This window comes from Trachemys scripta, chromosome 1, assembly GCF_013100865.1.
Source record: "Trachemys scripta elegans isolate TJP31775 chromosome 1, CAS_Tse_1.0, whole genome shotgun sequence".
NCBI classification, from domain to species: domain Eukaryota; kingdom Metazoa; phylum Chordata; order Testudines; family Emydidae; genus Trachemys; species Trachemys scripta.
The window spans coordinates 347,020,410-347,047,354 of record NC_048298.1 but is presented as its reverse complement, the minus strand read 5'-3'; the positions used below and the strand labels follow the sequence as shown (position 1 = coordinate 347,047,354).

The 26,945-nt window shown below is 51.6% G+C and overlaps 1 protein-coding gene across 3 annotated transcripts in view; it reads right to left on the bottom strand.

Moving 5' to 3' along the window:
- Positions 1-26,945, bottom strand: part of LOC117871398 (arf-GAP with Rho-GAP domain, ANK repeat and PH domain-containing protein 1-like) — a 119,991-nt gene that overhangs the window by 70,206 nt on the left and 22,840 nt on the right. For all 3 annotated transcript variants that reach the window (XM_034759334.1, XM_034759332.1, XM_034759333.1), the window contains exons 2-4: positions 21,300-21,448; positions 14,977-15,047; positions 12,496-12,599 (exon numbers count right to left, since the gene is read on the bottom strand). In XM_034759334.1, coding sequence (XP_034615225.1) covers positions 12,496-12,599; positions 14,977-14,988 — 116 coding nt within the window. In that variant the 5' untranslated portion in view covers positions 14,989-15,047; positions 21,300-21,448. The remainder of the gene's footprint in view (positions 1-12,495; positions 12,600-14,976; positions 15,048-21,299; positions 21,449-26,945) is intronic.

Genomic DNA, 26,945 nt, shown 5'->3' with positions numbered 1-26,945 from the left:
TAGATACCTCCTGAGGTCCCTTCCAACCCTGATATTCTATGATACTTAGGAGGAAGGCAGCCTAGGAGAAGGACAGCATAGCATCCCTCCTGCTATCTCTTACTCAGAAGTATCTGTTGAAGAATTGAGTGGGGTGCATGTCTGTATGAAGGTGAACACTGCAACAGTCCCCATCCTGCTCACCTCTTTCCACCTTGTGCTTCTACCCTCAGCTGCACACTGCAAAGCCAAACCCTGCAGGTGTTTCCCCCAAGCTATGGTCTCTACATAGCCTGTCTCGCTCTGACTGCAGTCTGGAAGGCAGCCAGCTTTGATTATGTAAGAGAAAACCACTCAGGTGTAAAATCCACTGAAGAAGAGGAAGTAGGAGTGGGGAAATGACATTGGGTGGCCTTGTATGTTAGGCTGTCTTGCTCTGAAAGCTGCCTCCCTGGCTGAGAACAATGACTTACTGTTTTGACATTGAACCCAAATATTAGTTGTGGGATGATACCCAGTTTGTGTAGTTAATTGCTCTGCCCAATTCGAATAATAGAATAGAATCGTAGGACTGGAAGGGACCTCGAGAGGTCATCTAGTCCGGTCCCCTGCACTCATGGAAGGACTAAGTATTGTCTATTCTAGAATGTGTGATCAGCAGCTCTGACATGAGGTTTTTAAAGCAACAGCCCCCTACGGTTTGCATTTGTTTGTTTTAAGCTTTCTGTAAGAAAAAGGTAACAGCTTTTGAGGTGACAATGATTTAGTTGCTGTTGGTCCTGCTTTGAGCAGGGGGTTGGACTAGATACCTCCTGAGGTCTCTTCCAACCCTAATCTTCTATGATTCTATGACACAGAACTTTAGATGGTTGCCCAGTCATAATATTTAGCACTTCTGTACTATGTTAGCTCTTCAAAATCATTGTACAAACATTAAACAAACTTAATCTAAAGCCTTTCAGCTTTTGAATGACTAGGAGTTGACACAACAGAGCTATTCCCTGTTGTGTTCTCTGCCCCCCTGAACAAATAGACTTCACTGAAAATCAGCATCTTAAAAGAACCATTCGGGATCTTTCAAAAGAACAGTCCAACCAAGGCTGCTGTAGTGACACCCTTGTTACATCAGGTCTGGTGTTTGTTTAAGGCTGGTGTAGAATGTAGGGAGAGCTTCCTGTTTTATTTGCATGTGTAAATCAAGCAGACCTTGCTTATTTTTTCCCTTTAAAGTGCTCAGAGTTTAGGGGAGGAAAGTGAATGAGATTCTGCTTATACCATGTGTGAAAAAGCAGAAGGGACCAAAATCTACTCTTGTGCAAAAATCTGTTCTCCCTGAAGTCAATAAGGCTACACAGTTGTGACTGTCAGCAGGAATTGGCCTGTGATCTCATTCCCTTCTCGAATCACATTCCACGCTTACCCAACGTTTTCCACTCTGGAAAGAAGTTAGTTTGAGTTGGGGCAGAAAAATGAGGACTCACTTCAGGTTAATTTAGCTTTAAGTTTTTGGAACGAAACTCAAAAGAAATCAAATGTGAGGTACTTTTATGATGGATTGAACTGCTAGAGAACCAGCAAATGGACAGAACCTGCCTTTTGCCTATTCAGCCAGCCTTTCTATCTTAGCCTGCTACAATGTGGATTGCTCCCCATCCTGTAAAAAAACCCTCTATTGTGGGTCTAACAATACTGCCTCTTCCCCCTGCCACCCCCTTGCCTTGCCCCCACACAGGCATTCACCGGTTGTCCAGAAACTGGACCCAGCACACACAGTGTGGACCCAGGAGCTGCCTGCCAGCCTCAGCAGAGGAGAGGGACAGAGGGAACCTCTTTCTTCCCTGACAGCTAAGCAGAGCTCCGGAGAAATTGGGTTGGGAGTGCTGGGCGGGGGGGGGGCAATGCCTGCCCGAACTACACCCACGGCTGGCGCGGGTTCCCGTGGTAACCGGATTTTTAGTGTCCGGTCACCAGTGTTAACCGGATCCCTGGCAATGTGTTCCTGCAGTGCAGGGAGACCGGCTGGGAGCTCCTTCCAAGCCACGGGGGCTGCTTTGCCTTTCCTGCTGGCAGGAGCGCTCCAGCTGGGCTGCATGAGCAAGCTCCCCCCTTGTCCGGCCCCGGCGCCCCCTGCCTGGCCAGTAGGGCCTAAAAAATAAGAGGACCTAAGGCTATAACCTTATTAGCCTAATGGTTCCAGCCAGCTTCCCGCAGGCCTGGATCACCCAACAGCCCTTGAGCACTGTCTGGGCATGGGCCTGAATCAGTGAGCTGGCCACAAACATCTCCTTCACCCACTGCCAATCAGCCACTGGCGTGTGGGCTAGTACCCCTCGGCAATGGCTTCTGCGCTGATCGAACTAGAGAGCAGCTAGTCTCCTGCAGGCTGCAGCGTCCCCCCCCCCCATGTGTGTCCCCCCAACAGCAATGGCACAGGGCGGGCTGGGTGCATTAGCACATGCAGGCAGAGAGCTTTAAAGCTGCGTAACCTAGTTTGGCAAGTTCAGTGAAACGCACTGACCGGAGAATACGGATCTTTCCAAGACTCGAGCTCCAGTCAACAACACACCGCAAACAGCTAGCGCGGAGGGGGCGGGGGGCATTAGTCAGATGCCTCCCACAAACACAGGAACTTGCCTCCCTCCTCCTTCCCCCACACCCTCGAGTGTCACACACACCACTGAGTTCCAGAGACGCGTACACCCAAAGCCCAGCATCACAACTAGCTACTGGGGGCCTGATCCAAAGTCCTGGGAAGTCAAGGGACAGATTCCCACTGACTTCAGTGGGGCTTTGCAGGACACCCTCTCCCTTTAATGGACCAGCCCAGCAACCTGAATCCGGACTTCTAAATCCAGATCCAAACCTCGCAGCTCAGGCTCATGTCTAGACGAACGTGGAACACATGGACAGATACCCCAACAGGTTTCACTCTGGGGAATTATTTCCTTCTCTGTAGATGCTTAGCCAAAGTGACACAAAGTATCTATAATTACAGAGAACACCCAGAAATTGTTTCACCGCTAAATGAATCCGGCAAATAAATGAATTGGTCTTTCATTATGTGAAATTGCTCTCAGTTGCTCATTAAGACCACAAATTACTTGGGCGATGGGAAATTATTTTACTGCTCTTAGTGATTCCTGTTCTTTTTACTGCTCTTAGTGATTCCCCCTGCTCACTGCATATAACTAAGCAATCTTCTCCTTTGGCTGTGGTTTTCAGAGCGGCAGTGTGGCCTGGGGGCAGGACAGCTGAGTTCTATTCCCGTCACTGGCCGGCGGCGTGGCCTAAAACAAGCCACATTGCTCCTCTGCAAAGCACTTGGGGACAGAGCAGGGGATTGAACCTAGGTCTCTGGCGAGCACCCTAACCACTGAGCCCATACTCCCCCTAAGGAAAGGGACAGGGTTAGACAACAGACACTGATTGTTTACCGGGGTCCATTTGCCTGGCACAATGTGGACACACAGTATAGGATGGCTGCCCCCACCCATCTGGCATTAGCATTCAGGCCCATACAGATAGACGATGCTTTCCCCCCGTGCAGGCCTCCTTTGAGCCCCATTCACTCGGGAGCAGGTTAGCAGCACGCAAACAAGAGAGCTTTCCATGGCGAAGACGGCTTTTTTGCAATATTGACCCAAGTCTAGTAAGACTTCGGGGGCCAACACAGAAGCTAGTGTGTCCTAGGGCTTTTCTACACAGGGAAACTCAGGCCTCGTCTACATGACAAAGTCAGATCGACGCAAGGCACCTTATGTCGGCCTAGTTATGTGTGTCTACACTTCAATTAGTATCCCACTGACAGGAGCGCCCTGTTACACTGCCATAGTAACACCACCTCTCTGAGCAGTGTACAGTCCCAGTTGATGCACTTAGCTCAACGCAGTGCATGCGTAGATACTGCATTCCTTATGTTGACCCTAACTGTCCTCCAGCAGCTGTCCCACAATGCCCAGTGCTGACCGCTCTGGTCACCATTGTGAACTCCGCTGCCTTGGGGGTCACGGAAACCGGAAGCTCTCCTCCCTTTTCAAGCCCCGCGCATTTTTGAAATTCCTTTTCCTGGTGGCCCGGTTTGGCGAGCACACCTAGCAGTTCTCCGCTGTTGAGTAAGCTGCAGACGCGCTCCTGCTGGGCGTGGACAGGAGATACTGGCTCTCCTGGGCCTGTGTGGAGAAGAGGCTGTGCAGGCACAGCTGCGAACCAGCCATAGAAACGTCGACATCTATGGGCAGATTGCTCGGGGGATGCAGGAGAAGGGGTGGAACAGGGCCCAGCTGCAGTGCCCCGGGAAAGCCAAGGAGCTGCGGCAGGCAGACCAGAAGGCCAAGGAGGCCAACAATCGATCGGGTGCTGAGGCGCAGCCCTGCCATGTTTACATCTCCGAGGAGCCCAAGCCAGAGGCCCGTGCCAAGAACGTGCCCATGCAAGGAGGAGGAAGTGGTGGGCGAGGAAGGGGAAGAGGAGTATGGGGAACAGGCGACTGCGGGATCCAGCCACACAGAGAGCCAGGGCCTGGTTTTGACTCCACCGCAGTCCAGCCAGTCCCCCCAGTCGAGCACGGGCGAGCTCAATACAGGGGTACGTGTGTAGATAAATTTTCAATTACAAGGAGAGCCCCTCCCCCCAAAAGCAGCAGGACACATCTTCTGACTTATTAATTTACTTGTGCTAGGAGAGGTAGTGATACTACCAAGAGAGGCAGAATTGCTATCTGCTTTTCATTCCCCTCTGGATGGGGGAGGGGAGGCCATGCAGAGCCTTTTCTTTATGTGCACAGAGAGAGCTCAATGAAACCTCCATGGAGGTACTCTGCAATCCTCTGCTGAAGGTTTCTAGAGAGCGCTGCCTTATTTCTTCCTCCACGGTAGGACACTTTCCCACGAGGCCCAGCAATAACTTCAGCAGGCACCATTGGTGTGCACAGGCTAGCAGCACACGGGCGCGGGCGGCTTTGGGGCGGCAGCATCATAGAGTCATAGACTTTAAGATCAGAAGGGACCATCATGATCATCTAGTCTGACCTCCTGCACAACGCAGGCCACAGAATCTCACCCACCCACTCCTGTAACAACCCCCTGACCTATGTCTGAGTTATTGATGTCCTCAAATCGTGGTTTAAAAACTTCAAGGTGCAGAGAATCATCCAGCAAGTGACCCGTGCCCCACGCTGCAGAAGAAGACGAAAACCCCCCAGAGCCTCTGCCAATCTGCCCTGGAGGAAAATTCCTTCCCAACCCCAAATATGGCGATCAGCTAAACCCTGAGCATGTGGACAAGACTCACCAGCCAGACACCCAGGAAAGAATCAGCTGTGCTCTCTCTGCCTTTGTGGCCTTCAGGAGTGAGATAACAGCTGAAACCACCAATGCCTGAGGGAAACAGTGCCAGTATTCAGTGCTATTTCCCAATACCGCTGCAATCATGCAACTGAGCAATTCCCGCCTCATTTCCCCAGCTCTTGGTGGGCCGTACTCACCAGGGCTCCTGCTGTGACTGGAAATCCCAAGCAGAAGTGAGACTGTAGTGCTTAAAGCTTTAGGGGAGTGAGTTCGGCATCTTAAGTTTCATTTTCTGTAGTGATCACGCTGGCAATGCTACCTCTGTGTGTTTTCTCTTCAGCTGCTGCCATTGCGGCCTTCAGGGTCTGCCCCTCCACACCCGTGGAACGCCCGAGCCAGATGAGGAGGAGAAAGAAGAGGACTCGGGATGACATGTTCAGTGAGACCCTACCAGCCGTGAGCACAGGGCCTGGAGGATGAACACGGTGGACAGCCTGGAGAAGCGGAGAATGCAGAGGAGAAAGGCCCAGGAGTCCCCGCAGGAAACGGAGAGTGGGAGGCACCAAGACACAATGGGGCTTCTCAGGCAGCACACACAGATGCTGCAGACCCTGCTGGACCTGCAGGTTCCACAGTCCCAGGCTCACCTCCCTCTGCAGCCTGTTGAGAACTCACTATCGGGACCTCCCTGTGCCCTCCCTCCACAGTCACACGGCATCAGGGGTCGGCGCACTACCGGCCATCCAACATCTTGACAGACGAAAGGAAACATGACGAAGCCAGTCCGTCAATGGTGTGGGAGAAGAGCCCAATGCACGAGCGGCAAACCTTCCCACAGCGGCTACAGCTCCACTCGTCGGATGGAGCTTGGAGCACACTCTGCTTCCTGATGGCTCTCCGTGACGACTGCACCAGCCTTGATGTGGCTTCTCCCGACGGAGCGGCTGTGGGCGAGGCTCTCCCAGTTGTCAGGGGGATGCTGAATTTCTTGAGACCTTGCCTGACCTTGTTGCAGTACCAGAGCTTTGGCCTTCCTCTGCGTCGCAGGCAGGTCTTGAGTTGGCCGTACAGCAGTGCCTTCAGCAGACGATCTAGAGGCTTGTAGGGACCCATTCCACGCGTCCCAGCCAGCGAAGCCTGCGAGCGCCCAGCGTAGTCTGCACAGACTGTAGGCTGGTTCTCTCTAGGATCTCATTATTGATGATCTGTTGGTCCCAAGTGACTCCAAGGATTTTTCTGAGATTGGAAGCTGTTCAATCTCCACTCCTGTGACCCAGCTTTCACAGCCGTAAGGGAGGGGACCGAGGCCACCAGCCTGATATTCAGGGCCAGCAGCTTGTTGTTCCAGACACGTGAGGTAAGTTTGCCAAAGGTGACAGAGGCTTTGTAGATTCTGGCATCAAGTTCTCTATCCAGGCTAAGTGAGCGGGTTAGAGTTGAGCCAAAAGAGCAGAAGCGATCCACGTTATCCGGCGCTTCATTACCGACGTAGATTTTAGGTGGGATGTTGGTGCCCTGTGACACGACAACTGGTTTCTTGATACTGATTACCAGGCCGAACTTGATACATGCCTCAGAGAACTTATTCGTCATGATCTGCAATTCATCAGGTGAGTTAGAGACGAATGCAGCATCATCTGCAAAGAGCAGATCCCGAACAGCGACTTGGGTGACAGGCCTTCTGCTTTGGAAAAAGCTGCCGTCCATCCTCGATTCAATTAGTACGCCAGACTGATCGTTTCCAAAAGCATACTTAAGAAGAATAGAGAAGAAGATGCCGAAGCCGGTTGGCGCTAAGACGCAGCCTTGCTTCTGCTAAACTCAGACGATGGTTCATTTTCATACTGGATAGTTGCTTTCATTCCCTCCTGGAACTCCTTACATAGGGAAAGCAGTTTTTGTGGACAGCCAATTTTCGACAGGATATTGTATAGACCATTCCTGCTAACCATGTCCAAGGTCTTTTGTAGGTCAATGAATGCTACGTAGAGAGGTGCCTGTTGTTCATGGCTTTTTTCTTGCAACAAGCGCATTGTGAAGGACGTTGGGGGGGGGGGACATTAAAGACAATCACAGCTTCACATACACTGAGCTGTGAAGGCCACGGTTTCCCCTTCATAAGTTCTGTTCTCTTGTTTTATGAAGTTTTATTAAGTTTTTAATGTATTTGTTTTAAAATTGCACTTTTTTTGGCACCGATTTTGTTACAGAATAAAATTCTACTATTTGGAACATAATTCATCTTTACTAGTCCGCTGCTGAGTGCTCCGCAGTTCTGAAAGCAACCAGTTACCTGTTACTGCACAGTATGACACAACTCACAGGATCATTCACAAACAAAATTAACAGGTGCACTGACAATGTTATATTCCTACATATACAGCAATCACTGTACGATTCCTACCAGGCCACAAAAAGGGCAGGGCCAGGCAGGACACACTACTACAACACACACTGCTCTGGCTCACTGTTAAAGGGGTCTTGCAAAGCCTCCCTGAGCCATATAGCTCCGCACTGAGCTCTTCTAATAGCCCTTGTAACTGGCTGTTCAAAGTCAACAGACAGCTGCTCCACCTCTGCCCTCTACCCTGATGGAAACTTTTCCCGCTTTGCTTCACAGATATTATGCAGGACACAGCAGGCAGCTAGAACTATTGGGATCTTTTTCTTGCTGAGGTCCAATCTTGTGATTAAACAACGCCAGCGACCCTTCAAACAACCAAAAGCACATTCGACTGTCATTCTGCACCTGTTGAGCCAGTAGCTGAATCATTCCTTGGTGCTGTCAAGGTACAGCTTCATGAGCCAAAAAAGCAAAGGGTAGGCTGGGTCCCCCAGGATCACCATTGACTTTTCACCATTCCCAGTGGTAATCCACCGGATGGGAAAGAAAACCCCTGGTTGTAGCTTTCTGAACAGGCCCGTGTTCTTAAAAATGCGAGCGTCATACACCTTCCCTGGTCGTCCAACACTGACATCCCTGGTGATCTACCAGCGCTTGCATAATCATGGAAAAGTAGCCCTTTCTGTTCGTCTACTCAGTGGCAAGGTGGTCGGGTCCTATAATAGGAATATGCGTGCCCTCTATCGCTCCACCACAGTTCGGGATCGTTAGGTGCAAGGCCATCCACTATGTCCTGCACATTGTCCAGAGTCAAGAGTCCTGCGTGGCAGGAGGCATATAATGGCCCTGCACACTTGCATGACAACGGTCCTTACGGTGGATTTCCCAACTCCAAATTGCTTCCTGACTGACCAGTAGCAATCTGGTATTGCAAGTTCCCACCGTGCAATCACCACTCGCTTCTCCGCTGTCAATGCAGCTCTTATTTTGGTGCCCCTGTGCTGGCGGGCTGGCGCGTGTTTGGCACAGAGATCCAGGAATGTAGCTTTGCGCATCTGAAAGTTCAGCAATCACTGCTTGTCATCCCAAACCTGCATTACAACCAGGGCCGGCTCCAGGCATCAGCTTACCAAGCAGGTGCTTGGGGCGGCCACTTCAGAGAGGGGCGGCACGTCCAGCTGTTCGGCGGCAATTCGGCGGATGGTCCCTCACTCCCGCTCAGAGCAAAGGACCTCCCGCCAATTGCCGCCACAGATCGCGATCACGGCTTTTTTTTGTTTGTTTTTGTTTGTTTGGCTGCTTGGGGCGGCCAAAACCCTGGAGCCGGCCCTGATTACAATGAGATCCCACCAGTCAGGGCCTGTTTCCCAGACCCAGAAGCAGCACTCCACCACCTGCAGCTGCTCCAGGAATGCCCCCAACAACCTTGAATTGATTCTCGTTATGTGCCACAGCCATCTGCCGTCCAAGAAATCGTCATGTTCCCCACTCGTTTGGTTCTTCTTGCAGCTCTATACACACTCCAGGATCGTGCGCCCGGTGCTTGCAACGCTCATGACAATAGTGCAGAGCTGTGCAGGCTCCTTACTTCTGTCAGAAATGGCAGACAGCAAGGAGGGTCCTGCGGGTTTGTGGGTTTTGCAGAAAGGTGCAAAAATTATGGAATACAGACAGGGCCAGCTCTAGGTTTTTTGACGCCCCAAGCAAAAAAGATTTTGGCCGCCCCCCCTCCCCCTTTTTTTGGCTTGTACACATGATTATTGGGGCAATAATCGCAGAATATAATCACACATCAGCATGTTTAGTTGACTCTGTTGCTGCAAATTTCAGAGCAGAAAGTCCAAGGAAAATCTTTAGCTCCTCTTTGAGCTGAAATAAAACAGGGAAATTAGTCAAACGGATCTTGGGAGATGCACGCAGGCTGATACGAACATCTAGGTAAATCAAAACTGTTAAAACTCAGTGATCTTTCACTTGTTAAAGAACATGTGTCGCTTACTCTGAAGGGAAAAAAAAGGAAAAAGGCTCATAAAAAAATTAATTGCGCCAGGAAAAAAAAATCAAACTCCCCCAAGGAACAGGAAGTGAGATACTTTATTACTATACGTTGATCTGTCAATGCCACTCATGGAAAGTCTGAGCAATCAAGCTGCAGCAAGCATATTATGGTTACAGATATCTAACCAATGTTGAAATTAGTCAAGTTGAAAAGTTCAGCAGCGAATGGCTGCAGGGACGCCTGCCGCCATACCTCTTTCTGCTGTCAGCATGTGAGAGGAGTCCAGGCTTGGAAACAAGGCTGAAATTGACCATGTGCCAAGAAGCAGAGTTGAGCAAGGAAAACCCACAGTAACGTTCAACCTTAAACCGCAAAGGAAAAAAAGGAAAAAGGGGGGGGGGAGAGAGAATAAGAAGGCGAAGGGGTGGCTGACTGTGCTGCTGAGCTGGGAGTGTGTGTGTGTGTGTGGGGAGGACATTAGCCAGGTCCAGCCTCTGCTAGAGCCATGGAGAGCCTGGTCCTATCCTGTGTCCTTTATCCAGGTGATGGGAATATCAGTGAGGCAAAGGCCTGTCCAAAAAGGCTCTGCGGAGGAGCGGAGCAGCAGCTAGGGCCACCTGGGAAAGCTCTGGGGGAAGCGGAGAGAAGCAACGGCAGCCAGCAGCAGCCCGGCTCCATGGAAGGGAGCGCATCAGCTGGGGAAGAGGAGTTGGGGTGAGGAAAGCGCCGCGCTCCCTTTGCAAGCTCCCTGCGGTTTCAGCTCCTCCTTGTGCTTCAGTTTGCCCGGGGTGGGGGCCCGGAGCAGCCTCCTCCTGCAGCCCGGGTGGTGAAGAGCCAGTGGGAGATTAACAAGGCACGTCCGAGTCCGAGGCAGGAGGAGGCGACATCGCCAGGCCGCCGCCTGGCACTTACTGTCCACAGACTGGAGCGCAGCCCTGGAGCCCACAGCAGCTGGTCTTGGAGGAGCCGGACCTGGTAATTGTGTCCGGCCGGCGGATCCGAGCCCACAAGTCGGTGCTGGTGGCCAAGAGCGACTATTTCCCGCGTGCTCATCCCCGGACATCCTGCGGGTGAAGGGGGTGAGCCTCGGGGCGCTGCGCCTGCTCATCGACACGGCCGGCATGGGCGACGTCCGCCACGACAACCCGGCCGAGGTGGTGAACGGCGCCCGCGTGCTGCAGATGCCCTGCGCCCTGCACTGCGCGGCTGAGGCCATGCGGGCCCGGCTGCGCCTCCACAACTGCTACCAGCTACTGTGCCGCCCCGGGCAATGTGCCGCCCCAAGCAGGTGCTTGTTTTGCTGGTGCCTAGAGCCGGTCCTGGATACTGATACCGTTATGGGTTGGAGACAGTTGCAAACTGGGAAGTTGACCCCATGCTCCCAGTCACTGCTGTGCGACTCATTTCAGTCCCATCAGGCATTGCCAAAACTTCCCAAAAGACAGAGCGCTGGATGGTGGCAAGTTGCACAGTGGGATACAAGCACTCAGAGCGAGTACGTACTCCAGCGAAACAAGAGCCAAGTAGGCACACTCACAAACAGTGTACTGACTGCAGTGGCTGTCTGCTGACGGAACTGGAGTCAACGTAAGTTTATGGCGTAGTGTAGATGTGGCCTCAGCAAAGTTCATTCAAATTAACTAAAGGTGTGAATTTAAAGCAGATCGGTTAAACGGCATTAAATCCTTGTGCGGGTGCTCTTACTCTGATTTAAAGTGACTTTAATTCGGTTTAGCTGAATTCACTTCCAAAGTGAATTAAACGGAACCAAATTAAAGAGAACAGGAGAGCTAACAAGTTCGGTAGCAAGGACAAGCAAGCTGTTTTGGTCTCTCTTGGCTGGTCTCAGTACTAGAAGAGATCCGCGCTGCAACAGGCTTCCCCCTCCCCCTCCTTCTGGCTCCCGTCTGCTCCCAAGGCTCCTACACTCAATCTCCTCCCACCATCACCGGAGGCTTGCGTACCCTCCCCTTCTCCTGCAGTGCCCAGCACCCCCACAGACAGACCAGATGTCCCGATTTTATAAGGACAGTCCCGATTTTGGAGGCTTTTTCTTATATAGGCTCCTATTACCCCCACCCCCGTCCCGATCTTTTACAGTTGCTATCTGGTCACCCTAGGCAGAGCCCAATCCTCGCCCCTACCTCTCTGCTGCAGGCCACATACTACAGGGACTCCACAAGGAGGCAGCCCGACCATCCAGGCCTCTCCAGTTTGCTAGTCCCCCCGGGCCAGGCCTGGGAAGGGAGGCAGGACAAGAGAACAGCACACAGCAGGCAGCACTTAGCTGTTTGCAGGTTTCAGGGAGCAGGGAGGCTCCCTTCGAACACCAGCCAGGGCTTCTGCTGCCCCTCTGGTCAGGTCTGCTGAATGGGCAGCCAGTGGCCTGAGCCTGCCTGGGAGGGAGGGATGTGTGGAGAGGGGAGGGTGACTGGCTCTGAGCTGCTCAGGGTTAGGGGAGTCTGCAGAGGCCTGCACAGCGGCGGACGCCGTGGCGATCCCTGTGCTAGGACAGGCCGAAGCCAGGCCGGGTCCTTTGAGTAAAATCAAATGCAAAAAGGGCCAGATCCTGCTCTCAGCGATGCCAGGGTAAATCCAGAGTCGCGACACTCCCTTCAGAGGGGTGGCTCCGGATTTAGAACGGCATCTGGCCCAAAGTAATGCGTATAACAAGCTCGCGTGAGAAACGAGGTGCTTTTAAGTAGCCAAGGATCTGCCGGCCCAGGCTAGATCTCCTAGGGCCTGCATGTGTAATGCTCGGCACTGCCTCCCTTCGGAGGCTGCTGTCAGCCACCTGACCGGTCCCGCGCTGGCTCCATCATTCACCACAGCAGGGGGGAAAACACATGCACGCGGGGGGGAGTAGGAGCAAGAGGAGGGGTCCCTACTTGGCAGCCGGCTGGTCGTAATAGTCTTCAATGAGCTCGTCCTCGCTGAACAGGCTGTTGACTCGCTCCGAGCGCAGCCGCCCCCTCATGGTCTCGGCATCGTCCTGCAGAGACAGAGACAGGGAGGGTGATGCGGAGCAGAGACAGAGACAGGGAGGGTGACGTGGAGCAGCCCTTCCTGTTTCTAGTTCCCTGCTGTCAGCAGGGCTGGCCGGGATGAAGCAGTCCCGCACCCCTGCGTGCTCTGCCCACATTGCAGCTCATGCAGACAGACCTGCGCTTGCATGAGCACCTCGCTAACTCGGGTCCCAACTGCAGCACCGATCCGCCTCCTGTGTCATTACCCTGGGTTCCTCCAAGCGGGCTTGTGCGGCCACGCCGAAGCCTGCGTTGCCGCGGCGTCACTGCCATTGCTACGTGAGCTTGTTAGAACAAAGGCCATATACTCGCCTATTATCCCAGCTGTTCCCCATGGCTATAAACTCCCTTTCCCATATATGAACATATAGCACGACAATCAATCAAAAAGGCTCAACAAATGTATCCTATTTACAGCCCCAACAGATGTATTCTATTTACCCCTAAAAAGGAATTTAAAAATTCCTTTGGTCAGCAGAATGTATGCACGTTAAGTCATTTGTTAATGGGTATAAAAAGGCTTGCTCTACGCTTGTAAGGTGTGCTCCTCCCTCTGGCATGAGTCGAGGGGGACACCCGCTCAGCTGACTGATCAATAAAGAACTTGAAGCCGTCTTCTAGACTCCCGTGCCTCCTTGGGGTAATTGGGCAGCTCCAGGGGGAAACGAGCCCATTTGGCTAACAAGCTGGCTAGAGTAACGTGAGCTCAGGTACGTCTACACGCGCTGCGCTCACGCCCCGCAATGGCAGTGTAGACACACCACGTATCAGAGCAGAGCAGTAAAGAGAAACTGGGAAACGCCAGAGGTCCGGCTGATGGGTTAGGCTGAGTCCTCTGGGGGGACTACCAAGCTCAAAGGGGGATGGACAGGGAGGAGACGGGGCCATTGTGAGCACAAACCCCACCCCCCCACGGCACATTTGCACGGACACGCCCCTCCCAGCCAGCTCCTCAAACACACAACGTGGGGAACGTCCTCAGCGCGGCCAGGATCCACTCAGAGGGAGAGACAGTGCACGCCAGGGGTTCACACGTCGCCTCCGGGAGTGACTCAGATTTACTTCCTTCATTGGTGTGAATTTGGGGCTAAGAAAAAGCCAGGCCTGGTAGAGGCAGAGGATGTACAAGCTGACCTGCAGCCCCTCTGCTATGCCAGTCCTGGGTCCCCACCCAGCTTTGCCAATACTCACCAATCCCAACTTGCAGCGCCCCCTGCTATTCCGGCCCTGGACCTCTCTCAGACAGAGAAGGCCAGTCGTGCTAGACTGTGATTACAGGCGGTGATGGGTCTAGCTGGAGACCAAACTCACAGCACATGATTCCTGAACCCAAGCCCCTGGAGAGGAAAGGCCAGTGCCTGTAACTGATGGCCCCACTCCAACGTCCTAGCTCTTCTGCCCGCCCCACGCCTCTCCCCAGCCTCAGAAGAGCATGCACCGCCCTCACAGTACAGGGAAGTGCAGCCGGAGATAGCTGTCAAAATTGCTGCGTTGGGCTTTGGTGAAAAGTTCTGCATTTCCTCTCTGACGGAGACACAGACGCACACAAGCAGTCCCCTCAGCACAAATGCCCACACCCCACCACCACAAACTGATGATCACTACACCAGAGGCAGCTCACACTGAATCAAGGGTGCATTTATTCAGGAACCTAGGCCCAGATCCTCAGGGGTTTTTAGGCTCCTCTCACTGTCACCGGCTCTGGGAGCCTGGCACCCCTCAGCACTGCCTCTGATTTGCAACTCGAGAGCCCCTGGGGCTGGCATTAGAACAGACAGAATTGAAACGTGTCTCTATGAATCAGCTGTGGCCAGTCAAAGGTAGAGCTGGGCCTCATGGTCTCTAGGGTCACCCCCGAAAGCAGCATTTCTGCTCTCATGTCCCAACAGCAACCCAAGCCCCTTCAAGTCCTAACTCACCCAGTCAGTGGCAGGAGTGTTAGACAGGTATTATCCCCTGTACCACAGAAAAACTGGGTAACAATGTTCTGCCTCCCTCAACTCCCCCTACAGTTTCAATTAGATGCAGCGTTCTTCTTTGCTTCCTCCCCTAAAGCATTGTGCAGTGTTGCTGTGTGCTGTTAAAAACTGCTGCGTTCCACGCCAGACTTGGTTGCATTTCAGCAGTGAGCGTCCGAGCCCTGGACACTCTCTGGTCCTTTGGAATGAATGCCATGGTATGAAGTTAATGGGATCATCTGACTTTTCCACCCCACCCCTCCTTTCCAAACAACATTGGGGCTATTTTCTCTCTTCTTGTCTTTTAAAATGGAAGACAGGACAGACAGACCGACCCGCTGAGAGAGCCAAAAAGCCCGGACACTGCGCTGTATTATGAGCCAACCTTGTCACTCATTTCTCCTGCGGTAGCTGCCAATTCCTCCTCCCACGGGGGTTCTTCATAGTCAGAGTCGTCTGTGAAGAGACACAAAGGGAGGCTGAGAAACATTGTTCATTCTAAAGGGGGTTCAGGGAGCATGCACCCCGAGATTGCTGTGCTCCTGTCAACCACTTTCTTGTGCCTGCTCCTGCACCCAGCCAGGCAGCAACACAGCTCTCACAGCAAGAGGCAACATTGTCCGGGGGGAGGGCACCGGGGTGGGATTCAGGTGGTTTGGGCTCTGCTAAAGACCCCCTGGGTGACCCTGCCCATGTCACTTCTCCTCTCTGTGCCTCAATTTCTCCATCTGTAAAATGAGGCTAATTTTGTCAAGCACGCTGAGACCCTTCCATGAACAACACTAGGGCTGGGAAAAGGCTTTCTGTGAATGGCTTCTGGAGGTCACACTCTGCAACAGCTGTCATGCAGCACTCTCTGCTCTTTGCTGTCTGGGAGCGCCTTGCTCGTTTCCCCTCTGATTCCCACAGCATCCAGGGGCTTTACACATCCCAAGGTCACAGAAGTGTCGGGCTGGAGGGACCTTTGAGAGGTTATCATTTCCAGCCCCCTGCGCTGAGGCAGGGCCAAGCAAACCTAGACCAGCCCTGACAGAGGTTTCTCCAGCCTGATCTTAAAACTGCCAGTGAGCGGATTCTACAACCTCCTTTGGAAGCCTGTTCCAGAACTTAACTATCCTGTGAGAAAGCTTTTCCTAATATCTGACTTAAATCTCCCTTCCTGCAAATTAAGCCCATTGCTTCTTGTCCTACCTTCAGTGGACATGGAGAACAATTGATCCCCATCTCTTTAGAACAGCCCTTAACAGATTTGAAGACTGTTCTCAGGTCCCCCTCAGTTTTCTTTTCTCAAAACTAAACTTGCCCAGTATTTTTAACCTTTCCTCAGCTCAGGTTTTATAAACCTTTGATCATTTTTGTTGCTCTCCTCTGCACTCTCTCCAGTTTGTCTTCATCCTCCCTAGAGTGTGGCACCCAGAACTGGACACAGTTTTCCAGCTGGAGCCTCACCAGTGCTGAGTAGATTGACCTCCTGTGTCTTACGTCCGACACTCCCATTAATACATCATTTGAATCCCTCTCCTAAGAGCCTGAACCTGAAATCGGTGGGCATTTTGTCTGAGGACTGCAGGATTGAAGCCTAAATTAGACATAGCACAGTGAAGGAATGACAGACAGCCGTCACGGAGGCAAGGTTATAGACGGACGAGTCCATGAGAAAGGGTAGTGGTACATCCTGTTGGTTCCTTTTTTTTTTGTTTTTCTCCAGAGGAGTTTGGGTTTCTAGAGTGATTTTGAAAGGAGTTTTTTCTTTGCTAATATGCTGAGCTAGTGTTTGATGGAGCATTGAAGACAGGGCTGGCGCTGCAGGGAGAAATCGCAAGTGGCTGCAGCCCCTGAGTGCCAGCACGAATCGTCCAATGCAATGAATCAAAGGCTCCATTCAGAAACAGGAGGGAGGTAAGAGCCAGGGGAGACAAACAAAATGGGCCATTTATTTAACCTTTATAAAGAACAAGAGCTATAGGAACCAGGGTGCTAATTGCCAGCATTAAACACTGCTATGTGCTCATCCGGATTCCAGAGGCAGGTGTGGCTGCTTTCTGGCCAAGCTAACTACATATGAGGTTATTACAGTATCAAATCTGTCCCTCGGTAAAGCAGCCAGGCCTTGTGTCTCCCCGTACCCCAGCCTCTGAAGGAGGAGAGTTTCTCCTGGGACCTTGGGATACTCGAGGCTGGGAGATAGCCCCCTGATTTATTTCTTTTTGGAACACCCAAAGCAGGAAGCACTATTTAGACTCGAGCATTCGAACAAAAGAGCTGTAAAAACAAGGCCCTGACCACCTGCAGTCTGAAAGACCTTGTGGCTGTCTTTGCACGAGCAGGGGCGCACGTGCCAAATTCCACAGCATGCACTGGCTCCAGCCTCCCGTGCGGTTTCATAGGAGGAATCCCCCTTAATTACCCCTCCTCAGGTGAGTCTACGGAGCAATGCGAGGGGTGACTGCAGCTTTGACAGAGATAAATACAGCAGGGTAGCCGCTGGGGCATGGCCGCCGGCACAGGCTAGTCACCCAGGCACAATCCTGCCCGGGGCCTAGGTACATATTCATGTGGCTATCCTACGCTGCGACCCACGCAGCTATTGCAGAGAGGCTGATGCTTCCCACCCCAGAGGTGGCTGCATTTCAGTGCTTGGTGAGCGATCCCAGTACAGGCAGACTAGAAAGCACTCCGGGGTGACAAGTGATATGGAAATGGAATGTCTCCGTGACTTTATATGCACACAGAGAAACAGCTGCCTCTTCGCCTGGGGCAGGAGTTTGTTGGGACACCAGGTTTCAGGAGAGAACTACGACCAGTTTCCTCCATCGTCGTTCCTTCGGCAATGCAGAAGAGGCACCGGTACCCAGTTACAGCGGGGGCCATATTTCCTCTGCAGCATGCAGCATTCTGAGCCATTGCTTCCAGGACTGCTAACCTCAGGCCAGGATGTAGGGAGAGCCTGTGCAGCCACACGGGGCAGCGTCGCCTACGTCTGTCAGGCTGGGAGCCAGAGGGAGCCATAAGACCTGGGTGTGTCCAGCAGCCTCAATAAAGAAACCCCGTTCTAGGCCCCACAGCTGAGACCTGTCTCCTCTCGAGTGCCAGAGGGTTTCCAAAGCAGTAAAGACTAAACTGCCTCCGGCATACCCGTAACGCTACATAGCTGGTGCGAGGCAGGCCTGTGAGTTTAATGATACTATAGAATTTAACTAATTCTAGGGTTACCATATGTCCGGGTTTTCCCGGACATGTCCGGCTTTTTGGCAATCAAACCCCCGTCCGGGGGGAATTGCCAAAAAGCCGAACATGTCCGGGAAAATGCTGGCCGGGCACTTCCCCTCCCGCGGCTGCTCTGCTCCTCCCCGATTCTTCGGCTCTGTGTAAGAGCCAAGCTGCCCGAGCGCTATGGGCTTCAGGCAGCCCCCTTGCCTCCGGACCCCAGCCGCCGGCCGGGCACTTCCCCTCCCGGGCTCCAGCGGCGCAGGGTCCGGAGGCATGGGGGCTGCCCGAAGCCGGTCGCGCTCGGGCAGCTCAGCTCTTAAACAGAGCCGAAGAGTCAGGGGAGGAGCAGAGCCTCCAGCCGCGGCGGCTCTGCTCCTCCCCTGACTCTTCGGCTCTGTTTAAGAGCCGAGCGCTACGGGCTTTGGGGAGCCCCCATACCTCCGGACCCTGCGCCGCCGGAGCCTGGGAGGGGAAGTGCCCGGCCGGGGGCGCAGGGTCCGGAGGCATAGAGGCTGCCCGAAGCCCAAGCGCTACCGGCTTCACGGTTTGCCAGGCAGCCTCCAGACCCGCGCCCCCAGCTGGGCGCTTCCCCTCCCGGGCTCCAGCTGCGCTGGGCAAGCGCCGGCCGGGGGCGCAGGGTCTGGGGGCTGCCCAGCAAACCGTGAAGCCGGTAGCGCTCGGGCAGCCCTTTTCGCGTGGCTGGGAGTGGGAGGGAGAAGGGGGCGGAGTTGGAGCGGGGAAGGGGCGGAGTTGGGTGGGGCTGGGGGTGGGGAAATGGGCGGGGCCAGGGCCCCGTGGAGGGTCCTCTTTTTTTATTTGTTCAATATGGTAACCCTAACTAATTTGCAGAGAGTTTAACTAATTAGGCCTCATTCGGCTTAATGAACTAAGGGCTGATCTGGCCCTAGAGAGGAAGGGAAGTATCACAACCCCCGTTTTACGTAGGAGAAAACGGAGGCCCAGAGAAGTTGAGAGGGTTGCCCAAGGCCACATAGTGAGTCAGTGGCACAGCAGGGAATAGAACCCAGGAGTCCTGAGTTCTATTCCCGTGCTCTAGACATGAGCAGTATTTCTTCCCCTTTACTTTGAGATTTAACCCCTTTGCTGCTGGTTCCCACTCCAGCCTTCCCTCTGCTCAGGCTACCTGTGGGCCTAACCCTGGTCTATAGGGCAGCCCTGTATGGCAGGTATGCAAGGCAGCAGCAAAGCTGTCAATGCCTCTTGCTGATTGGTCTCCAGGCTTGTCTATCTCATCCAGCTTTGCTCAGTGGCTGCGGATGAAAATTGCTCCGCAATCCTAGTCTAAAGTATCTGTGCCGCTCCGCCGGGGTACCCAGGGATGTGAGGCACCTCACCACCACTTGCCCATAGTGCGAAGGCACCTCGTCTGTGCCTGCGATGAATCAGCTCCCTGAAACCACCAGCCTCTGGCAGCACAAGCCCTGCCTGCCAGGCCCCCGCAGGCCTCGCCCTCTCTGAACCGGGCAACGAATGGCCCACGCCAACGCCCGCGGCCTCGGAGCGTTCCCTGCAGTGCCCAGCCCCTTCTCACTGGACACTCACAGAGCTGCCAGGCCGGCTGTTCCCAAAGGAACAGGACATGCCAGCTAGTCAGATTCAACCCGGGACCAGCTCTTTGCTCCACACCACTGCCCTGAGCTAGATGCAGAGTGAAAACAAGAATACATTTATTCAGAGATTCAAGGGATTGTGAGTAAGGACAGTGGAAACAAATTGTTTCATCTCAAACAAAATCATGACACGTTTTCTAGAAACTAATCTTAACAAACAGGTTACCCTCCTGTCTAAAGGAGCATCTCTCTACCACAGTTTTCTCCAGCATTTTCAGTCAAGTTTGGCTGAGACTTCCTCTTTCATAAAGCCAACTCGCTGGCTGTTTACTTCCTAGGTGAAGGATGACAAGGTGTCTTCTTTGTTCCCCAAATATACTGGAGCAAACATCTGATGTGCACTTTAAGATAGGATCCACCCCCACACCACACACCCCCACCCCTGTTTACTTTTTCCTATTACTTGTCTCTCTCTGAAGTTTTTACAATCCTTCACTAGCATTTGGTTCAGACAGGCAGCAGCAGACCCATTGTGAACGACACAATACTGAATTTGCACATAAACAACTGGATAGATAAACATTTCTTCCCTGACAGAAAACCTGCTTTTCACCTTTGCAGGTGACCCTTCCCCAGGCACAGACCTTAGGAACACAATTTTCAGTATAGATACCTAACTCTTTGCATAACATCCTTACTGGCATTTCTCCGTGACACTGATGACCAGGGTGACCCCAGCTTTTATCTGAGATGTCATGACATTCTTTGTGGACCTAGAACGGGGTCAGCAACCTTTCAGAAGTGACAAGGAGTCCTGTGGCACCTTATAGGCTAACAGAAGTACTGAAGCATAAGCTTTCATGGGTAAATACCCACTTCGTCAGACGCATGGTATTCACCCACGAAAGCTTATGCTCCAATACGTCTGTTAGTCTATAAGGTGCCACAGGACTCCTTGTCGCTTTTTACAGATCCAGACTAACACGGCTACCCCTCTGATACTTGACTTTCAGAAGTGGTGTGCCGAGTCTTCATTTAATCACTCTAATTTAAGGTTTCGCGTGCCAGTAATACATTTGAACGTTTTTAGAAGGTCTCTTTCTAGAAGTCTATAATATATAACTAAACTATTGTTGTATGTAAAGTAAATAAGGTTTTTAAAATATTTAAGAAGCTTCATTTAAAATTAAATTAAAATGCAGAGGCCCCTGAACCGGTGGCCAGGACCCGGGCAGTGTGAGTGCCACTGAAAATCAGCTCGCGTGCCGCCTTCAGCACGTGTGCCATAGGTTGCCTACACCTGAACTAGAACATACAGGCCAGACCCAGGAGATTCCTGTAACTCTCAGCAGCCCCTCTGTGCCCCTCCAACAGTCGGCACTAACTGGTTCTTGGGTCACAGAAGCCCCTGAAGGAAGCTGTGAGGAGCAATGCTTAAGGCTCAGACAGACAGCAAAGTTGAATCCAATTGCTGGATGCTCTGGAATAATTTAGCAGATGATACTCAATAAAAATGACTCCCTTTCCTCTCATCTGCTCTCCTGACGACACGTCGTTTTGCTGGCCTCTTTTAAGCCTATCCCCTGGGATAAAATCCTCCGCGTGATTTTAGGCCAACTAAACCCTGGTGCTGCACTGAGAGATGCTAGGAGAGGATAACCACGTGGCGACTGGACAGGCCTGTTTCAGAACCATCGCTACGTGGTGTAAGAGCCATTGTCGAGTCCCATGACGTGGTCGGGATTCCTGGCACCCAAAACCTGATCTTGCAACCCGTGAAAATCCCTAGGGTCAACCCAGGCAAAACTGGGATGGTGCTGCAACAAGTGGGATGGACGGACGGAGGGACAGGTTGTTTAGGGAAGCCCAGTTCATTGCACTAATGCAAAGCTCAAGAAGGGGCGGCTTAACCCTGACACACACTCACCGAACTCTGGCAGGAGGAGATCGACTGGTCTGGAAGGCAGTTCCGGGGGGCTCTCTTGTTGTGGTTTCAGAGGGGGAGGGACAGGAGGCAGAGGGGGTGGGACAATAGGCACCGGCTCAGGGGCTTGGCATTCCTCTCTATCAGGAAAGCTGCAAAGAAAAAGAAAGATCCCACGTTAACGCAGACACAAGCCTTCCCCGAATCCCCCTCCTTCCCTTCCCTGCATGGCTGCCTTAAAAATCGAAGGCCAGATCCTGATCTCATTGATGCCAGCGGACACTCGGACTCACTCCACTGACGTGGAAGGAGCGACACTGGATTTGCACTGGGATCACGGGGATTAGAATCAGGGCCTTTGCGTTGTGCAAGAGCCAAGCGCTCAGGTGGGCTTAGCAGACCATGGAGGCATCACCAGGAGGTCACCACGGGTCACCTCCCGGCACAGACTTCCAATGCACCTCAAGGAAAAAGAATATTTAACAGCCAAATTGTAGACAGCTGGGATTGTCTCTGTCCCCACCGCTAACCACCATCAAAAACCACCCCCACCGATGACGGACAACCACCAAGAGCCCTTCAAATACCACATTCAGCACAAAGCCCTCCGACAGCATGAACGCTACAGTGTGGGTAAGGCGCTGCCCAGAACCAGGTGCCACCGCCATCCGCACTTCCCGTTCACCTGACCTGCTGTCCTACCGCAGAAATGGAGGGACTTCGAGAGGTCTTCAAGTCTCTGTCCCAGCGCTGAGGCAGGGCCAAGCAAACCTAGACCAGCCCTGATCTTAAAAACCTCCAGTGACGGGGATTCTACAACCTCCCTTGGAAGCCCGTTCCAGAGCTTAACTAGTCTGTGAGTTAGAAAGATTTCCCTGATTTCTGACCTAAATCTCCCTTGCTGCAGATTAAGCCCATTACTTCTTGTCCTACCTTCAGTGGACACGGAGAACAATGGATCACTGTCCTCTTTAGAACAGCCCATAACAGATCTGAAGACTGTTCTCAGGTCCCCCCTCAGTCTTCTTTTCTCAAGGCTAAACATGCCCAGATTTTTAACCTTTCTTCCTAGATCAGGTTAAAATCTTTCTAAATCTTTGATCATTTTTGTTGCTCTCCTCTGGGCTCTCTCCAATTTGTCCACGTCTTTCCAGGGCCAAGTACAGCAGGACAATTACCTTCCGTGTCTTATGTACAATAAACCTGTTAATTCACCCCAGAATGATTTTAGCCCTTTTTGTAACTGCATCACATTATCGACTCACATTCAATTTCTGATTCATGATAGCCCCCGGATCCTTTTCAGCAGGCCTACCTCCTACCCAGTTATGCCCCAGTTTGTAATTATGTGTTTGATTTTTCCTTCCTAGGTGAGGTACTTTGCATGTGTCTTTACTGAATTTCATCTTTTTGATTTCAGACCAATTCTCTAATGTTCAAGGACATTTTGAATTCTAACCCTGTCCTCTCAAGTGCTGGCAACCTCTCCCAGCTTGGTATCATATGCAAATTTTACAAGCTTCCTCTCCACTCCATTACCATGTCATTAATGAACATATTGAATTGCACTGGACCCAGGACAGACCTCTGTGTGACCTCCCCTACCCGCAGATACACCCTCGCAAATCATTGATAACTACTCTGTGAATATGGTCTTTCATCCAGGTGTGCACTCACCTTTTAGTAATTTAACCTAGACCGTATTTCTCTAGTTTGCCCATGAGAATGTCATGTGGGACTATGTCAAAGGCCTTGCTAAAATCTAGATATATCACATCTACTGCCCCACCCTCATTCACTAGGCCGGTCACCCTGTCATGAGAGGTCCTGTAGCCGCTTCCTATCTTAGCTCTCATATTCAGTCTCATATGCAATCCTGAAATGTTCCAGGGCTCTTCCTGGAGCAAAGCATGTCGTTCAGTACTGACACAAACCCCACCCTGCACTGCCCACTCCCCATCTGAGCTGGGTACGCACCCCGCGAAAATATACACAACTATTGTGTCAACAAGCACCCGAGACCCCTCTGCTCACCACCAATGGTGGAGCTGCTGGAGGAGACCACAGCTGGTTAAAAAGTGGACTTCTCTCTCTCTCTCTTTCTCTCTCTCTCTCTCACACACATACAAAAATTGAGATTTTGAAAAATTGTGCCGTGAATCAAGACAGAAAGCCAAAATTCCCAAATTTTTTGCAAAATGAAATTCTGGGGGGGAAAAAATTGGTTTGGGGTCAATTGAAATGTTTTGCTATGATAAATTCTCAATGTTATGTTTCAGTTTTTAACCCTTTTTTTTACTTATTTTTATATCAAATAAAGTACATTTCAAAACAGTCATTTTGTTTGTTAACCAAAAATCAAAAGCTTTCATTCCAAAAAAGTGGAAACTTTTATTTCCAATTGTTTTCGGAACAAAATTTGGTATGATTTCACCCCCCATTTGGTTTTGACTAAACGGCATTTCCCAACAGAAAACTGTTTTGATGAAAATTTTCCCACCAGTTCTAAGGGAGACAGAGCCCCTTGTCCTAACAGCGTTGACACCAAGAGCAATTAGACAGAAAATGGTTACCGGTGAGACAGCAAACAGTGGAAAGCTAGACCCCAGCGCAGTGATTTGGGCAGGCTGATGGCTATTTTGGATAAGCTGCCATAGCCAGATTCACAGGGAATCCCTACCTGCCTTTCAGTTACCTGGCTTGAAGAGCAAACTAACCCTGGTGTGGTATTGCCCCCCTGGCAGGACAGATGTGCCACTGCTTCATCATCGTGTCGGAGGAAGGACACCACGGGTTGCAAAAGTAAATGCTGGGTCCAGACAGTAACTTCTTAAAATGGCATCCCAAATACGCAACCTCCCCTTCCTGCCTTCCATTTAACAGGAGCATGGCCTTCCACGAGGCTACAGTTCAGGGGTCAGGAATCTCTTCCTGATTCTGTGGGACTTCGGGCAAGCCACGAATGTGAGCATTTTCATCCTCAGGTGCCTAGTGACAGATATCCAAATCCATAGATTGGTCCCTACATCAGTGGCTGTATTTTCCGAAGTGCTCGGCTCCAACAACTCCCCGCTGGAATCAGCAGGAACGGCAGGCACCAGCACCTCTGAGAAACAGGCCATTTGTACTTAGGTGCCTACAGATGGATTCAGGGGCCTACTCTTAGGCACCCAACTCAAAAATGTTGGCCTCCTTCTCCCCATGACTCAGCTTCCACATAAGAACATCAGAATGGCCATGCTGGGTCAGACCCATGGTACATCTAGGCCAGTGGTTCCCAAACTTTAACAACCTGTGAACCCCTTTCACTAAAATGTCAAGTCTCGCGAACCCCCTCCTAAAAATGTCTATTTCCAGGGATTTTCTCCTTTACCTGAGTATAAATGATAAAAGCAGTGATCTTGGAAATATAAAATTTGTTTTTATGATATGCTTATTACACACTATTTATTATTAATTATTTATCATTACAGTGTTTTTATTACATTATTAAGATGGCAACACTCTTCCAAGAACTCACTTTCATAGCTTGTATCAATTTGAATAAGCCTGTTATAAGACAAGGCTCCTATGTTTCATCAAGGAGTATCAGATGTGAAACAGTATGAAGGTATTTAAGAAGCCAACTCAAAGAGTTCCTCCTACACAAGCATTCAGATCTTGAGCAGTCCAGGCCAACACCACGTGTTACAACAAAGCTTAAACTTGTTCTTCATAATAATTTTAAAAACAATACTAGCTGCCTGTTTCATTTTAAAAACAGCAAAAAATATCCACTTCCCTTTCCATTTCTTATAAGGAGTCTTGAAGTTTAAATCTCCTCAGTGTGATAGATCTGCTTGCTTTGATCTGCTTAGCTCTTGGAAGTCCAGAGGCTCCAGGCTGCTGGCCACATGCTGCCCAGAGTTCCTAGGGACAGCTCTGTCCACCATTAGGGAATTTTTTCCCAAGAACCCCCTGTAACATTTCACGAACCCCCAGGGGTTCACGCACCCCAGTGTGGGAACCACTGATCTAGGCCAATGTCCTCTCTTTTGACAGTGTCCGGTGCCAGATGCTTCAGAGGGAATGAACAGAGCAGGGCAACTTCGAGTGAGCCATCCCCTGTCGTCCTGTCCCAACATCTGGAAGTCAGAGGCTTGGGGACACCCAGAGCACAGGGTTTTCATCCCTGACCATCTTAGCTAATAGCCATTGATGGACCTATCCTCCAAGAACATATCTAGTTCTTTTTTGAACCCAGTTATAGTTTTGGCCTTCACAACATCCCCTGGCAATGAGTTCCACAGGTTGACTGTGCGTTGTGTGAAGAAATACTTCCTTTGGTTTGTTTTAAACCTGCTGCCTGTTCATTTCAATGGATGACCCCTGGTTCTTGTGTTATGGGAAAAGGTACTTCCTTCTTCACCATCTGCAAAATATGGACAGTGCCATTTCCCCACCCTTTGCGGGGAGAATTAACTGACAAATCTTTGGAGATTCTCAGCTGAAAGCTGCTACATGAGGGCAATGATTTATGATTGGTAGTGAGCAATTTAGGTTCTCTTGGGCTAATGAACAAAAAATATATAGTGGAAAGACAGACCCATCCACGGCCTAAATTGCAGCGGTACAGAGCAAAGCTGAAGTCATTTGGGATGACAGGTGCTCGGCATCTCCGAAAATCTGGCCGAGTGCCTGCAACAAGCTCCACAGAGACACTCTTTCCCAGCAACTTTCTCTTCGGTTGCATTGAACGCCAAACCTCTTGGGAACTAGAATTCAGCCACAGCTGCCTCCGTGTTACTACTTCTCAGTATTTCCCGCCTCCCAAACAAGCACCGCCAGATGGGCAATGCACAGAATGTTTACGGTAAAGATTTTCTAAGGACAGGAAAAAGGGGACGTTTCCTCGGGCACAAAAATAAGAGATCTGAGTTTGATTTTCTTTGTTTTTGTGGAAAGCTTCCCAGTCCGGAGACGGCTGTGGAATATCTCCCAGGAGAAGCCCCGGTGCCTGTGAACTCCTCCTTTTCCAAATGTCTGGAAAGTGTCTAGCACCCCACAGGGCCTGCCCTAAAGGACAAGCCAATAATGACATGTCACAGGAAGGAGGATGGCTTGGTGGTTAAGGCCCTGGCCTGGGGTTTAGAACACCCACGTGCAACTCCCAGTACTCATACAGTTTCCTTGGATGGCCTTGGCCAAGCAACTTAACCTCTGTGGGCCTAGTGCCCCATCAGTCAAGTGGGGCTAATGATGCTTCCTTCTCCCACCCTTTGTCACTCTTGTCTACTTAGACCAGAGGCGGGCAAAATTTTTGGCCTGAGGGCCACATTGGGTTTCTGAAATCGTATGGAGGGCTGGTTAGGGGAGGCTGTGCCTCCCCAAACAGCCAGGCGTAGCCCGGCCCCTGATCCCTATCCTACCCCCCCTGCTTCTTGCCCCCTGATGCCCCCCCCCGGGACTCCTGCCCCATCCAACCCCCACTGTTCCCTGTCCCCTGACGGCCCGCCCCAGGACCCCTGCCCTATCCACCCCCCTCTGCTCCCTGTCCCCTGACTGCCCCCCGCCACCCCATTCAACCCCTCCTCTCATCCCTGACTCCCCGCTCCAGGACCCCTGCCCCCATTCAACCACCCCTTCTCCCTGTTCCCTGACCACCCCCGG